The sequence below is a fragment of the Salvelinus fontinalis genome, chromosome 31, assembly GCF_029448725.1.
Source record: "Salvelinus fontinalis isolate EN_2023a chromosome 31, ASM2944872v1, whole genome shotgun sequence".
NCBI lineage: Eukaryota > Metazoa > Chordata > Actinopteri > Salmoniformes > Salmonidae > Salvelinus > Salvelinus fontinalis.
The window spans coordinates 30,552,545-30,569,400 of NC_074695.1; the positions used below are offsets into that span (position 1 = coordinate 30,552,545).

The window sequence follows — 16,856 nt, forward strand, 5'->3', positions numbered from 1 at the left end:
TTTCTTTAGGAATGTAGTAAAGCAAAAGTTGTAATAAATATAAATAGTAAAGTACAGATGCCTCCAAAAAACACTTAAGTAGTACTTAAAAGTATTTTACATAAATACTTTATACCACTGGTGAGCAGCTTGCTCTGGCCAGTCATAGTCTGGACGTTTTGAAGTTGTTTTGGTGTTGGTAGCGTTTACGGTTTTGGCGCTACAGGTGGCAGCGCAGTAGAATAATAATAAAATAATAATAAGTATCAACAGTTTCTAAAGTTGTGCTTTGCTTCCCGTAAGATCACCTAAATATTGTATGCTGACGACTCCAGGTGAGCAATCAGAGCTTTTGAGGATGACTGGGTGAGAGATAGTTATATGGGTAGTTGAGTGAGAGGGGTCGTTCCACCATTTCGGTGCATTTTGAGAAGTGTAACTTGGTCAAAGAATACTTTTTATTTCACCAAATGTTAACAGTCTGTCATAAAGAGCACATGTTCACCTTGATTTTTTTTTAAACTTGTGACAGGGGGATGGAAGCTTGTTGTGTGCATCAGGAAGTGGCAATTGAATGCAAGCTTCACCCCCCAAAAATGTATTCTTAAAACATGTATTGCCTGTCTACCTATGGGTAACAGGGTTGACCTGTTATGCTCAACCGTTCAGTTTTCCACCACAAAACACCTGAAAATGTCCAAAAAGAGTATAACCAGTCTTTGAAATGTTCTGACAACATTTTGCCTGTTCTAAGAACATTCATTTTTAGGTTGCAGGGAGGTTCTGAGAAGGTTTTTCTGTGGTTCCCTGAATGTTTTCTGGGAGTTTTTATTAATGTTCAGAGAATGGAAAGTATAGGTTATTAAATAATGTTCTGAGAACATTTCAATAAGACTGCTAGCTTAGCTGTTTTGAACTCTAAGCAAAGGTAGGACACATGGAATTTCATTTGCTTAGGCGTTAATTATCCAAACACATTGGTACAGCATCAGTGAGATTTGAACCTATAATCTTCTGTTCTCTTTCCATGGAATTAGTCCACTCCGCCACCAGGACAGAACTAGCATACCATGTTTTTTTAATTTTAGTCTATTATAACCAGACCACATTTCAAAGGAAACAAGCACTCGGTGTGCACGCCCAACACACCTGAACACACTTAACAGGGGCACGCGCAATGCCATCGGGGGTACGACAAATAAAATGTGATTCACATTAGAAAAAAATATATTTTTTGTTTTTCCAACGGGGCTATACATTTGGGTTAGTTTTTTTTCTCGCCTGAGTTGTCTCGTTTCACTGCCAAAAATAAAATTAAACCCTCTAGTGTTCAGCGAAATAACAAAACAATGTCAAATACAAGTAGTCTAGTCAAATAATTAACATCAAATCACATTAACTGTTCCACGAATGGTCCGTATGTAGCCAAACGTAGCTGCTGATCATGTTGGAATCTTTACTGATGGCGCAAAAGCCATGACAGGGAGACGTAGTGGAGTGGTAATGCGCGTGCAAGCAGTTGCTCCCGACGCCACTTGGGTACACTGCAGCATCCATCGAGAGGCTTTTGCTGCGGAGGGAATGCCAGACAGCTTGAAAGACGTTTTAGACACTACAGTGAAAATGGTTAACTTTGTTAAAGGAAGGCCCCTGAACTCTTGTGTATTTTCTGCACTATACAATGATATGGGCAGCGACCATGTACCACTTTTACAACATACATATGTGCGCTGGTTTTCAAGGGCCAAAGTATTGACCTGTTTTTTTTAATTGAGAGACTAGCTTAAAGTTTTCTTTACTGACCATTTTCACTTGTCTGACTGCTTGCATGATGACGAGTTTCTCACACAACTGGCCTATCTGGGTGATGTTTTTTTGCCTTAATGATCTGAATCTAGGATTACAGGGACTCTCCGCAACTATATTCAATGTGCGGAACAAAATTGAGGCTATGATTAAGAAGTTGGAGCTCTTCTCTGTCTGCATTAACAATGACAACACACAGGTCTTTCCATTATTGTATAATTTTTTGTGTGCAAATGAACTCAAGCTTCCGGACAATGTCAAATGTGATATAGCAAAGCGCCTGAGTGAGTAGGGTGCACAATTACGCAGGTACTTTCCCGAAACAGATGACACAAACAACTGGATTCGTTATCACTTTCATGCCCTGCCTCCAGTCCACTTACAGATATCTGAACAAGAGAGACTCATCGAAATTGCAACAAGCGGTTCTGTGAAGATTTCATTTAATCAGAAGCCACTGCCAGATTTCTGGATTGGGCTGTGCTCATAGTATCCTGCCTTGGTAAATCACACTGTTAAGACACTGATGGTCTTTGCAACCACATACCTACAGTATGTGAGAGTGGATTCTCAGCCCTCACTAGCATGAAACCTAAATGCAGGCACAGACTGTGTGGAAAATTACAGTCTGTAAATACAACCCAACATTGCAGAGTTATGTGCATCCTTTCAAGCACATCCTTCTCATTAACCAGTGGTGAGTTATTCACAATTTTTGATGAACAAATAAGGTTTAATATGTAAGATGGTTAAATAAAGAGCAAAATTATTGATTATTATTATATGTTCCCTGGTCCTATAACGAGCCGGGTTGTGACAAAAATTCACTCGTTCTTATGTTTAATAAATGTATCGTATAGTGTGTGTGTGGCAGGCTTACAATGATGGCAAAAAACAATATTTGAGAGTGCGCTGACCCTGGTGCTAGAGGGGGTACGCAGCTGGAGTTTGAATGTTTGAAGGGGTACGAGACTATAAAAAGTTTGGGAACCACCGAGATAGAGGATAGAGAAAGTTTTGTTGATGCTGAGAACAGAATGTATATGTTTTAAAATAACATTCGTAGAACATTCTCTGAACGTTACTAAAGTTTTCTTGTGGTTTTTAAAAAACGTTTTCTTAATGTTCCGTCCGTGAACAATTTAAGAAGATGGCTTTAAATAGAACCATGAAAAAACCTGTAGGAAACATTATGCCAAAGTACTGAAATTTCCACAGAAGAATTGTCAGAGTCGTGTGTATAGGTGGCAGGGAAGTCAGGCGCAGGAGAATCAAACGTAAGGTAATGGAGTTGTTTAATAACAATAAATAAAACATAACTCCAAAACTATAATAACAATAAAACAAAGTGGGTACGACGACCCATCGCGCACCAATACAAACAACACGAATCTGAACATCAAACAGTCTATGACAAAGACATGAGGGGAAACAGAGGGTTAAATACACAACTGGTAATGAGTCAGATTGAAACCAGGCGTGTAGGAAGACAAGACAAAAAATGGATCAATGATGGCTAGAACACCGGTGACGTCGGCCGCCGAGCACCGCCCGAACATGGAGAGGCTTCGACTTCGGTAGAAGTCGTGACAAGAATTCTGTTTCACAACATTCTCTGAACTATTTGTGAACATCCCCAAACTAGTTGGAGAATGTTCCTAGAACATTAACACAATTGAAATGAAATGTAACTATGTTTGAACTTTTAGGAAACATTATGTTAAAGTAATGAAATACCTAGAAGATTACTTTAGCAAGTCTTTATATTCAGATTGATTCATTTCTCCATCTGGTCTTTTTTAAAGGGCACTTCATTTAATATAACAGGCTTTTAAAATGCAGTATTGGTGCACAATTTCTACTTAAAATATCAAAGGGACGCAAAAGGCACTCTTTTCGTGGAACGACCCAGAGATAGTTCTATGGATAGTTGGAGAAAGCCTAATCTACAACTATAAGTTGTCCTTTCCATTATATAAGGAAATATATCAGACAGTTCCCATTCCGAAGGTCTCGTGGGTAGCTCTGCATTCACCAAACATAATAAGAACCAAACCTCTTTACTTTCACCAAAATAATATGATTCGTAGGCCTACACCTCCTTCAGTTAATTTCATAATTACAGGAACATTTCGTTCAGTTTAATTTAGCTCATATAGACAAAAATAGTTGACTACAATTTGACAGAAACATTTGTGACCTAGGCTACGGTTGTGAACAATGTCCACAACACTGTGTAATAAAACATACACAAAGACCACACACATCTAAGTCTAGGGAAATAACACCCCTTAACAAAAGTCACATTAAAGGATAACAGTTTTTATTCCACTTTTATGCAAAACACAATAAAGGTTAAGGCACAAATTAAAACTGAACACTGAAAAACGTTAATGTATTTAAAGAGAGGCAATTTGGATAGAACCATAAACGGATGTAAAAAATATATATATATATATACTATTTCTGATTTTCAAATTAATATATTTTTTGCAATCAGTGTGTGATGATTCACTCTTGATTAATTAAGTCTAGTTTACAATGTTTGTGAACCAGTTTAGGAATATTCCATCAATATTTACATAATCATGTACATGACTAGAGTGTATAAATGTCACAGTGTTCATTGTGTGTGTCTTGTGGCACACACCCAGAAGCTAGCTCCACAGTACAAGCCACCCTCACAGCAGCTGTGAAAACATACAGCAGAATGAAGGCCTGTCTGTTAACATCCCAAAAACAGAGATCCTATGTCAGTAGTCATCTGATCCTACACCTGAATCACCCGCTTTCTCCGTTGCAGGCTCCTCACTGGCCATTGCACCTTCAAATACCTTGGAAGCATTCTCTTGGAAGACTGCAACATCGACCAGAATATCCAAGAACCGTTTCTAACAGGCCTCATCCTCCTTTGGATGGCTAAGGAAGAGTTTTCAACAACAGAAACCTGCACCTGTACACCAAAGTGAAGTCTTAGTCTATAATCTACACTCCTCTATGGATGTGAAACATGGACAGTCTACAGCTGCTACTTAAAACAACTGGAGTCCTTTCAAGGCCTCCAACGCATTTTCAAAGTGACCTGGCAGAACCGTGTACCACACTCAAAGATCCTGAAGAGATCCAACTGCAGGAGCATTGAGACAACCATCATTCACCACAAACTCAGATGGCTCGGCCTTGCCATCCGGATCGATGCCAGAGGACCGCCTGCTACAAAATATCTTGTACGGACAGCTACAACTGGGACGTCGCTAGGCAGGTGGACAGAAAAGGTGTGTAAAGAACCACTTGAAGATCCCACATAAGGCAGTGTGGGATAAACCCTGCCTCCCTTGAGACTTGCTGTGGACCGTTCCGCCTGGCACGGGCTCTGCGACCAAGGAGTGCAGTTGGCTGAGGCGAAAAGGACTGAACGTCACCTGACGAAACAACAAAGACGAAACATGACCATGGCTGCGCCAGGCCTCAACAGGACAGGATTTTGTGTGCTCTGTCTGTGGCAGACAGCGCGCATCCCATATCGGATTATACAGCCATTAGCGGACCCACAAGCGGTGGTGGAAGTCATCATCATAGTTTAAAACATCCAATCATGTCACACAGTTGTCTTCATAGGAGAGTGATTTATTTGAAGCCTCAAGGTTTTCCTCCAGGACAGTAGGAGGCTAGCTGTTACAGGGACAATGAGGTGACATCACCAGTATTTAGTTTCAACGTTTAACCTTGCATAAAGATACAGAGGTGCAATAATCCCAAACCCTGGGTAGAGAGGCTCAGTGAATGTGGTGTTAAATGTGTGCCGTTGGGTCAGACTGCCAGAGGAGATGCTGTAGAAAGATAGATGGCCATGCAGACAGTCCAGATACACTCTTACTCTGTTGGAGCGGGAGGAGCAGACAGGTACGATAGCGCTCTTATTGTTGTGCCAGGCAGTGTAATTGTCATTGGAGCACTCCAGACTCCATGACTTGTCATTGAATCCCATTACACAAGAATTAGCCTCTCCATGTTTGTTTATTCCTCTATATGCCACTCCTATATAAGCTTTTCCACTCCACTCGGTCTCCCAGTAACATTGCCCAGTCAGACCCTCTCTACATAGCACCTGGGGGCAGTCCCTGAATCTCTCTGGGTGATCCGAACACAGCTGCTTCACCCACACCCGTGTCACCCTTCTGTTCCTCTCAGACAGAGAGAGCTCTCTGTGTGCTGTGTTTGGGTTCCGTGTGAGCTCACATGCATCTGTTGGAGGAGAACACAATACAATGTATTACAAACCAATCATCATCCTGTAATGTATATTTTTTCACCTCAGCAAGTTTGGGTGTGTAGATTAAATGCTCCTTACAATATATTAATGAAGACAATATTTTTTGACAAAATTGATGAAAGGCAGTAATCGAAGAGCTCATATTATGTTGTTTTGACAATAAATAACATGCATAAACCTGAATAAATATATATTAGTCCTATGTTTCATGAGCTGAAATAAAAGATCCAAGAAATGTTCCATAAGCACAAAAAATGTATTTCTCTCCAATTTTGTGCACAAATTTGTTTACATTCCTGTTAGTGAGCATTTGTCCTTTGTCAAGATAATCCATCTACCTGACAGGTGTGACATTTCAAGAAGCTGATTAAACAGCATGATCATTACACAGGTGCACCTTGTGCTGGGGACAATAAAAGACCAATCTAAAATGTGCAGTTTTGTCACACAACACAATGCCATAGATGTCTCAAGTTTTGAGGGAGCGTACAATTGGCATGCTGACTGCAGGAATGTCCACCAGAGCTGTTGCCAGAGAATTGAATGTTTATTTCTCTACCATAAGCCACCTCCAACGTTATTTTAGAGAATTTGGCAGAACGTCCAACCAGCCTCACAACTGCAGACCACTTGTAACCACGCCAGCCCAGGACCTCCACATCTGGCTTCTTCACCTGCGGGGTTGTCTGAGATCAGCCACCCGGACAGTTGATGAAACTGAGGAGTATTTCTGTCTGTAATAAAGCCTTTTTGTGACAAAAAACTCATTCTGATTCGCTGGGCCTGGCTCCCCAGTGGGTGGGCCTATGCCCTCCCAGGCCCACCCATGGCTGCACCACTGCACAGTCATGTGAAATTCATAGTTTAGGGCCTAATGAATTTATTTCAATTAACTGATTTCATTATATGACCTGTAATTCAGTAAAATCATTGAAATTGTTGCATGTTACATTTATATTTTTGTTCAGTATATACTATATGCCTTTTTAATGTCTGGATCAAGGTATTTAAAGCTGCTAGACATCAGGACTGTAGATGGTAATAGTGAAGGATTAGCTAGTTTAGTCTTGTTACGGTAACTAGCTAGTAGTCCACTGTAGTTACACCTCGGCTGCTAATGCTAGCTCCGATTATGATTCCAACTGCTTAGCCTAGTTCCAATTATAAACATGGTGGATATAACAATACAAGAAAACTAATGAATGAATCATTCTTCTAGGCATTTTTGTAGGATGTGGGTTGCCCGCTTTCTGCTTTGATTTGATAGTGATAGTGTCGGAATATTGTGTGATGTCTTTTAAATTACAGACTTATTCTTCACAGCAGCCAACACTCACATCTCTTTTTCCAAGTATGATAATGTACACTATATATACACAACTATGTGAATTCTGCTATTTCAGCCACACCTGTTGCTGACAAATCAAGCACACAGCCATGCAATCTCCGTAGACAAACATTGGCAGTAGAATGGCCTTACTGAAGAGTTCAGTGATATTCAACGTGGCACTGTCATAGGAATATGTTCGTCAAATGTCTTCCCCGCTAGAGCTGCCCCTGTCGACTGTAAGTGCTGTTATTGTGAAGTGGGAATGTCTAGAAGCAACAACTGCTCAGCCGCAAAGTGGTAGGCAACACAAGCTCACAGAATGGGACCGCCGAGTGCTGTCTGTCCTCGGTTTTAACACTCACTACCGAGTTCCAAACTGCCTAAGGAAGCAGCGTCAGCACAATAACTGTTCATCGCGAGCTTCATGAAATGGGTTTCCATGGCCGAGCAGCTGCACACAAGCCTAAGATCACTAGACCCCTTAGTTCCAGTGAAGGGAAATATTAAAGCTACAGCATACAATGACATTCTAGCCAATTCTGTGCTTCCAACTTTGTGGCAACAGTTTGGGGAAGGCCCTTTCCTGTTTCAGCATGACAATGCCCCCGTGCACAAAGCAAGATCCATACAGAAATGGTTAGTCGAGATCAGTGTGGAAGAACTTGACTGGCCTACACCAAGCCCTGACCTCAACTCCATCGAACACCTTTGGGATGAAATGGAACGCTGCCTAATCGCCCAACATCAGTGCCTGACCTCACTAATGCTCTTGTGGCTGAATGGAAGCAAGTCCCAGCAGCAATGTTACAGCATATAGTGGAAAGCCTTCCCAGAAGAGTGGAGGCTGTTATACTGTAGCAGCAAAGGGGTGACCAACTCCTTATTAATGCCCATGATTTTGGAGTGAGATGTTCGACGAGCATGTGTCCACATACTTTTGTTGTGTCATGTTGTGTACGTAGTCTTTATTCTCATCACCAGACACCGTAAATGTATGGCTGAAAAAGCTGAAAAACATACACTGTTTGATTAATACACAGGCACACGCACAAGCAACAAAACAAATACAATAAAGCACAAATGTATCAAGTGCATATTTAGTTTCCCCGAGAGCTGAAAAATATAAGTCCAGTCCAGAAGGGATGGGTGTGAGAAGGGGGTTGGATACATGTTTTGCTCATGAATACTGTGTGTTTAATATGAATATTGTGTCTGTACTTCAGTTTCTCCAGTCTCCAGAGAGGATTGGCCAGTTGATCAGAGAGCAGCTTCACTGCTGAATAATGCAGGTCATTCCGACTCAGGTCCAGCTCTCTCAGGTGTGAGGGGTTTAAGATTAGAGCAGAGGCCAGAGAAGCACAGCCTTTATCTCCGATTTTACATGATGAAAGCCTGCAGAGTTTATCATGATTTCATTAATACTGCTACCCTTGTGAAAATGAACAATGGCAGCGGTATAATTCTGCTTTTGTCAGGAACAATGTGAACTACACTATGAATTATATTTTGAAACTTGGTAAGTATCATTGAATTTTATAAATATAAATTCTATGGGTGGTGTTAATTTATTATGTTAATAATGAAAGTTCTACAGGTTTACAGCATATTAAACATAATGTAGATCTGATTAACAACTTATTCCACAATGATAAGAATACTGACCTTAGTGTCTCCAGTTTACAGTGTGGACTCCCCAGTCCATCAGAGAGCAGCTTCAGTCCTGAGTCTTCTAGGTCATTGACACTCAGGTCCAGCTCTCTTAGGGCTGAGGGGGTTAACATCAGAGCTGAGGCCAGAGAAGCACAGCCTTCATCTCTGACTCCACACCATCGCAGCCTGCACAGAATTGAATATGATTTTGGTAAACACACTATTACCCTCCAGGGGTGAAATAGTTCTCCACTTCTCAGAAAGTATGGGATGTACTCAGTGCTTGACTTGGGCAGGAGCTACTGCTACTGCTTGAGTTACTCCACCACTTATAGAATATTAGCTTAGAAGTATTGCAGAGTTCCAAATAAACAGTACCGGCACCTATTTCTAACCAAGTACTACACTGGATGTACTACACTACCAATTATATCTTTTTTTACTTATACCAGTAACATAATCCCCATTAGCTGCTGCCAATGCAACAGCTACTCTTCCTGGGGTCCTGCAAGATTAAGGCAATGACATTACATTTCATAACACTTTACCCAATACATTTAGTGTGTTCCCTCAGGCCACTACTCCACTATCACATATTTACAATACAACCTCCATGTGTACGTGTGTGTAGAGTGCGTGTCTTATCAGGTGTATGTGTACAGTAACATTATGTGTGTCTGTGCCTGTGTGTCTTTCCACAGTCCCCGTTGTTCCATAAGGTGTATTTCTATCTGTTTTTTTATTCTGATTCTACTGCTTGCATCAGTTATTTGATGTGGAATAGACTTCCATGTAGCCATTGCTCTATGTAGTATTGTGCGCATCCCATAGTCTGTTCTTGACTTGGGGATTGTGAAGAGACCTTTGGTGGCATGTCTTGTGGGGTATGCATGTGTGCTAGTAGTTTTAACAGACACCTTGGTGCATCCAGCATGTCAACACTTCTTACAAATACAAGTTGTGATGAAGTCAATCTCTCTTCCACTATGAGCCATGCATATTATCAATGTTATCTCTCTGTTTACATTTAACGGCCAGCCGTACTGCCCTGTTCTGAGCCTATTGTAATTTTCGGCGGTCTTTCTTTGTGGCACCTGACAACACGATTGAACAGTAGTCCAGGTGCGACAAAACTAGAGCCTGTAGGACCTGCCTTGTTGATAGTGTTGTTAAAATGTCAGAGCAACGTTATATTATGGACAGACATCTCCCCATCTTAGCTACTGTGGTATCAACATGTTTTGACATTGACAGTTTACAATCCAGTGTTACTCCAAGCAGTTTAGTCACCTCAATTTGCTCAATTTCCACATTACTTATTACAATATTTAGTTTAAGTTTATGGTTTCGTGAATAATTTGTCCCAAATACAATGCTTTTAGTTTTTGAAATATTTAGGACTAACTTATTCCTTGCCACTCATTCTGAAACTAACTGCAGCTCTTTGTGAAGTGTTGCAGTGATTTCACTCGCTGTAGTAGCTGGCGTGTATAGTGTTGTGTCATCCGTATACATAGACACACTGGCTTTACTCAATACCAGTGGCATATCATTAGTAAAAAATATAATGAATGAATAAATAAATAAATAAAGGGGCCTAGACAGCTGCCCTGGGGAATTCCTGATTCTACCTGGATTATGTTGAAAAGGCTTCCATTAAAGAACACCCTCTGTGTTTTGTTAGACAGGTAACTCTTTATCCACAATATAGCAGGGGGTGTAATGCAATAACACATGTTTTGTTCCATCAGCAGACTATGATCGATAATGTCAAAAGTCACACTGAAGTCCAACAAAACAGTTCCCACAATCTTAACATCAATTTCTCTCAGCCAATCATCAGTCATTTGTGTAAGTGCCGTGCTTGTTGAATATCCTTCCCTATAAGCGTGATGAAAGTCTGTTGTCAATTTGTTTACAGTAAAATAGCATTGTATCTGGTCAAACACCATTTTCCCCAAAAGTTTACTAAAGGCTGGTAACAGGCTGATTGTTTGCCGGATATTTGAGCCAGTAAAAGGGGGCTTTATTATTCTTGGGAAGCAGAATTACTTTTGCTTCCCTCCAGGCCTGAGGGCACACCCTTTCTAGTAGGCTTAGATTGAAGATATGGCAAATCGGAGTAGCAATATCGTCCGCTTATTATCCTCAGTCATTTTCCATCCAAGTTGTCAGACCCCGGTGGCTTGTCATTGTTGATAGACAACAACAAAAAATTCACTTCTTCCACACTCACTTTACGGAATTCAAAATGACAATGCTTGTCTTTCATAATTTGATCAGTTATACTTGGATGTGTAGTGTCAACGTTTGTTGCTGGCATGTCATGCCTAAGTTTGCTAATCTTGCCAATAAAAAAAAATATTAAAGAAATTGGCAAAATCTGTGGGTTGTGTGATGAGTGAGCAATCTGATTCAATGAATGATGGAGCTCAGTTTGCCTTGCCCAAAATTTCATTTAAGGTGCTCCAAAGCTTTTTACTATCATTCTTTATCTAATTTATCTATGTTTCATAGTATAGTTTCTTATTCTTTTTATTCAGTTCAGTCATATGATTTCTCAATTTGTGGTACATTTGCCAATCGGTTGTGCAGCCAGACTTTTGTCTCATCCCTGTCAACCATATAATTGTTCAATTCCTCATCAATCCACGGGGATTTAACTGTTTTTAAGGTCATTTTCTTGATGGGTGCATGCTTATTAGTAACTGGAATAAGTGTCTGGTTACTCCTCATTATATACCACAGACCAACAAATATTATTTACATCAATAACATAGGAATCACTACCCTACTTCTTGTATGACCTCTTACACACTACATTAGGCCCAGCCTTTGGAACTTTGGTTTTCCTAGTTATGGCTCCTATATTGTGATCACTACATCCGATGGATTTTGATACTGCTCTAAAGCAAATTTCTGCAGCATTAGTAAATATGTGATCAATACATGTTGATGATTTAATTCCTGTGCTGTTTGTAACTACTCTGGTAGATTAACTGATGGTAGGCAATGGTTATAGTTTGAAGCTTTTTTTTCTTCTTGAGTGGGCAGCTTGATGAAAGCCAGTCAATATTTAAATCATCCAGAAAATATACCTCTGTTGAGATCATATACAGTATCAGTCAAAGGTTTGGACACGCCTACTCATTCAAGGGTTTTTCTTTAGTTTTACTATTTTCTACATTGTAGAAAATAGTAAAAACATCAAAACAATGAAATAACACATGGAATCATGTACCAACTAAAAAAGTGTTAAACAAATCAAAATATATTTTCGATTTGAGATTCTTCAAAGTAGCCAGCCTTTGCCTTGATGACAGCTTTGCACACCTCTTGGCATTCTCTCAACCAGCTTCACGAGGAATGCTTGTCCAACAGTCTTGAATGACTTCCCACATATGTTGGCTGCTTTTGTTGGCTGCTTTTCCTTCACGCTGAGGTCCAAATCATCCCAAACAATCTCAATTGGGTTGAGGTCGGGCGATTGTGGAGGCCAGGTCATCTGATGTAGCACTCCATCACTCTCCTTTATCAAATAGCCCTTACAAAGCCTGGAGGTGTGTTTTGGGTCATTGTCTTGTTGAAAAACAAATGATAGTCCCACTAAGCGCAAACCAGATGGGATGGCGTATCGCTGCAGAATGCTGTGGTAGCCATGCTGGTTAAGTGTGCATTGAATTCTAAATAAGCACCCCCACACCATCACACCTCCTCTTCCATGCTTCACGGGTGGAACCACACATGGGGAGATCATCCGTTCACATACTGTGTATCTCACAAAGACACTGCGGTTGGAACCAAAAATCTAACATTTTGACAAATCAGACAAAAGGACAGATTTCCACCAGTCTAATGCCCACTGCTCATGTTTCTCGGCCCAAGCAAGTATCTTCTTCTTATTGGTGTCCTTTAGTAGTGGTTGCTTTGCAGCAATTCGACCATGAAGGCTTGATTCACGCAGTCTCCTTGTCAGAATATGAATGTCATCTGTTACTAGCAAATTATTGATTTCATTAACCTTGTTTCTTAAGCTACATTCAGTGCATTCGGAAAGTATTCAGACCCCTTGACTTGTTCCACATTGTAAGTAACCTAATGAATGTCCCTCTAACTGCCATGAATGCCTCTGCTGATCCTATAGCGATTGTATGCAGTAATCATTTGCCTGTATGCAGTAATCAAAATGCATTCATAGTCCTGTGAAAAAATGTGCCAGCCTATGGAAATCAAATGCCCGTTCAACTGATTCGTTCTGCCTCCAGAGATGTGACTATATGGACTACAGATAACATAGGCCTGTATGATTTGAGGTTCAAAAATGTCTAAAAACCTGTTTTTGCTTTGTCATTATGGGGCATTTTGTGTACAGTGATGAGGAACATGTTTTATTTAATCAATTTTAGAATAATGCTGTAATGTAACAAAATTTGGAAAAGGTCAAGGGGTCTGGATACTTCCCGAATGCACTGTACGTTATCGTGGACTATTTTGAAACACTTTTCTGGGATGTTTGATTGTTTTCATTGCTTTACTGGGAAGCTTAGCAGAAGTAGACATGCTCATGTTATTTATGTTAGTGCAGGGTGAGCTGCACACAGAGGACTTCCTACTAGGACACACCACCTCAGTGCTAACAGTATCACTTTGGTTCATAGGCAAATGATTACTGCATACAACAGCTATAGGATCAGCAGAGGCATTCAGGGCAGTTTGAGGGACTTACATTAGGTTACTTACATTGTGTCTTCCAACGCCCCTGGGATAATGTACATTTGCTGAAGCATTATGGAAACTCAGTGACACAATGGTAGGGATTAACTGAGCTGGGTTTGGGTCAATGATAAGTCATTGTCTCAACACAGCCTTATAATGCTGTGAAAGGATCCAGGAACCCAAATTATTTGGGTGGATCCCATCCACCTTATAAATCGAGGTTTGTTTCCAGAAGTTATCAAAACTGTTATACTGACAGAACTACAATAGTCTCGTAGCCAGTTATGGAGGGCTAAAAGTCCGCTGAAACGTTCAATGCCACGATTTAGGAAGGGTATAGGGCCAGATATTATGGGCCGTTTGTTGGTGTCAAGCAGAGACCCAATCAGTTCTTTAAAATCCATCTTCAGCTGTTCTGAGCTGCCGTTCATAATGTCATTGAATCCCACATGAACTATGATGGACAACATTTCCTGATGCAGGTTTTTGCTCCTGGGACTGAGACTTTCTCACCATTGAACTGCCCAATACAATGGCCGGAGAAAGGGATGGAGAAATCCGCCTATCCCTACCCCTCACACAATTTGTTGGACCTTTCATGGGCCCACGAGAACATGACATTTTCATTATATGGATAGTGTTTATTAATACTGACCTCAGTGTCTCCAGTTTACAGTGTGTATTCCCCAGTGCATCAGAGAGCAGCTTCACTCCTGAGCCCTGTAGGTGATTGCCACTCAGGTCCAGCTGTCTCAGATGTGAGGGGTGTAACATCAGAGCAGAGACCAGAGAAGAACAGCCTTCCTCTCTGACCTTACAGTGTGACAGCCTGCAGAGTTGATCATCATTTTAGTCAACACACTACTACCCTCTGGTGCTGTAAGGGATAAATGCTAGCTATGTTCTCCCCATCATTATGAGCTCATACCAGTACCATATGCAGTTCACCTCTGTGATCTTACCTGTTCAACTGATATTAATGTCATCACATTTACAAAATGTTCATGTCATAAATTATTTTGTATTTAATGGAAAATTAACAAACATCCCAGATTTTGGGTGATAATTGTCCCTGTTTATACTCTTTCCCCAGTAAAAGGCCATGTTACACAGCCCTAGTTACAGTAAATATTTTTGCTCTACAATATGCAGACAACTGACACACAACTGTTACACAATGCATCAAATACTTATATTGGCCTCTATAAACACAGGGACAATTATTACTTGTTGAACAATTACGGGAATACTGACCTCAGTGTCTCCAGTTTACAGTGTGGACTCCCCAGTCCATCAGAGAGCAGCTTCAGTCCTGAGTCTTCTATGTCATTGTGGCTCAGGTCCAGCTCTCTCAGGTGTGAGTGGTTTAACATCAGAGCAGAGGCCAGAGAAGCACAGCCTTCCCTTCGGACTCCACAGCATGACAGCCTGAAGAGTTCATTGTGATTTTAGTTAACACACTGCTACTCTCTGGTGGTGAAAACAGAGAATGCCCGCTGTATAATTCTACCTTTCACTGACATGATGGGGTGTACTGTATGTGCATTCACATCACCCCAATGTTTTTGGGTGATAGTCCCTTAATGTTTAGCTTTTTAGTTGGAGAGGCCTCACTTCCAAGCATTGAATATTGAAGTCAGAACCTTAAATCATACAGGCATATGTTATATGTAATCCATATAGTCACATATCTGGCTCTATATGCAGCAGGGCTGGAGGCAGAAGGAATCAGTTGGACCGGCATTTGATTTCTATAGGCGGGCACGTTTTTTCACGGGACTATGTGTGCATTTTTTTATAGGTGTTACAGTAAAGACCATAGGCATGATTTTCAAGTTTTAGGAAGCTTACAATTTATCCTACCAATCTGCGTGCCATTTATGATTTTCATATGCGCATTTTCGTGAACAGTTTAATTTCAATAATAACATTTTTGTTTCTCACAATAATTGCCACGTGGTTAATCATAAAAAATCTGAATTGGCATGATAAAAATATAAAAGTAAAAATTCAATTAATGCCAGAGCACCAGCCTCTGCCATATTGATACACCGGGATCCATTCACACCAAGGCCTGGTGATTATCGAGGGGGGGAGTATTGGAAACATTTTCAAATAGCCTACTGTGAGGCTAATAATTCGCAATGGACATTAAAAACTATACTTCGTTGACTTAGGATACTGTGTGAGGTGAAGAAAAAAATGACTGAGAAACTCATCTTATTAGTGGTGAGTTAATAAGACAATCAAATCAGACATCCCCAAATGACCATGTTCCTACATTTGCATGCAGCATACTTTTTAAATGTCTTTAAAAAAAAATTTAACCTTTATTTAACTTCTATGTGAGCATGCATACTTCTGTGCGTGCTCTCAGCAGCCTGGTCTGATAGACTAGACATAACATAGTAAATGTAAATCCGGGAAGCTCAAATAAGTATGTGTTATGTTTGGTATGGTTACATTAGACAGAAGGTTATTGAAGGAAAAAACGAAAAGAGGGGGGTTGGCGGGGTGGATAGGTGGGCTTATAACACGAAGGTGCTCAAATCTCATCACGGACAACTTTAGCATTTTAGCTAATTAGTAACTTTTAAACTACTTACCACTTTTGAGCTACTTTGCAACTACTTAGCATGTTAGCTAACTCTTCCCCCTAACCTTAACCCATAGTCTAGATAACTTTAGCCAGCTAGCTAACGTTAACACATCATATGAAATGGATGATGTAAATTCACAAATTAAATAGATACCATACGAAATGTAACATATCATAATAAATAGAGTGTCTTTGGATTTATGTACAGAATAATACAAAATGCTCTGAGACCAGGTTGTGCTCAGGCATGCACACTCCCCCAACATTATCAGGACAGAGAAACCAGACATTCTCATTGCTCACATGGAGCCCTCCAAACAAAAGACAATGACAACATTTAGAAAACTCGAAATTATGGTTAGGAAATAAATCAAAACTTGTGTGGCAGGTTGTGAAATCTGCAAAAAATGTTACCACTCCGAGAATGAGAACAGTAAACGACTGTAATGAAAACATGTATTAACAGAAATTAATGTAACCAACTGATGGGGATTAACGGTACA

The 16,856-nt window shown here is 40.4% G+C and overlaps 1 protein-coding gene across 3 annotated transcripts in view; it reads right to left on the minus strand.

Moving 5' to 3' along the window:
* Positions 1-5,936: 5,936 nt before the first annotated feature.
* The window catches only part of LOC129830029 (NACHT, LRR and PYD domains-containing protein 12-like), a 36,526-nt gene continuing 25,606 nt past the window's right edge, over positions 5,937-16,856 (minus strand). The window contains exons 13-18 of one of the 3 annotated variants that reach the window (XM_055892176.1): positions 15,009-15,182; positions 14,410-14,583; positions 9,051-9,224; positions 8,607-8,780; positions 8,324-8,395; positions 5,937-6,030 (exon numbers count right to left, since the gene is read on the minus strand). In XM_055892176.1, the coding sequence (XP_055748151.1) occupies positions 6,021-6,030; positions 8,324-8,395; positions 8,607-8,780; positions 9,051-9,224; positions 14,410-14,583; positions 15,009-15,182 (778 nt within the window). In that variant the 3' untranslated portion in view covers positions 5,937-6,020. Of the gene's footprint in view, positions 6,031-8,323; positions 8,396-8,606; positions 8,781-9,050; positions 9,225-14,409; positions 14,584-14,690; positions 14,725-15,008; positions 15,183-16,856 lie in introns of those variants that run through there. The other 2 variants (XM_055892177.1, XM_055892178.1) reach the window with 2 other exon arrangements.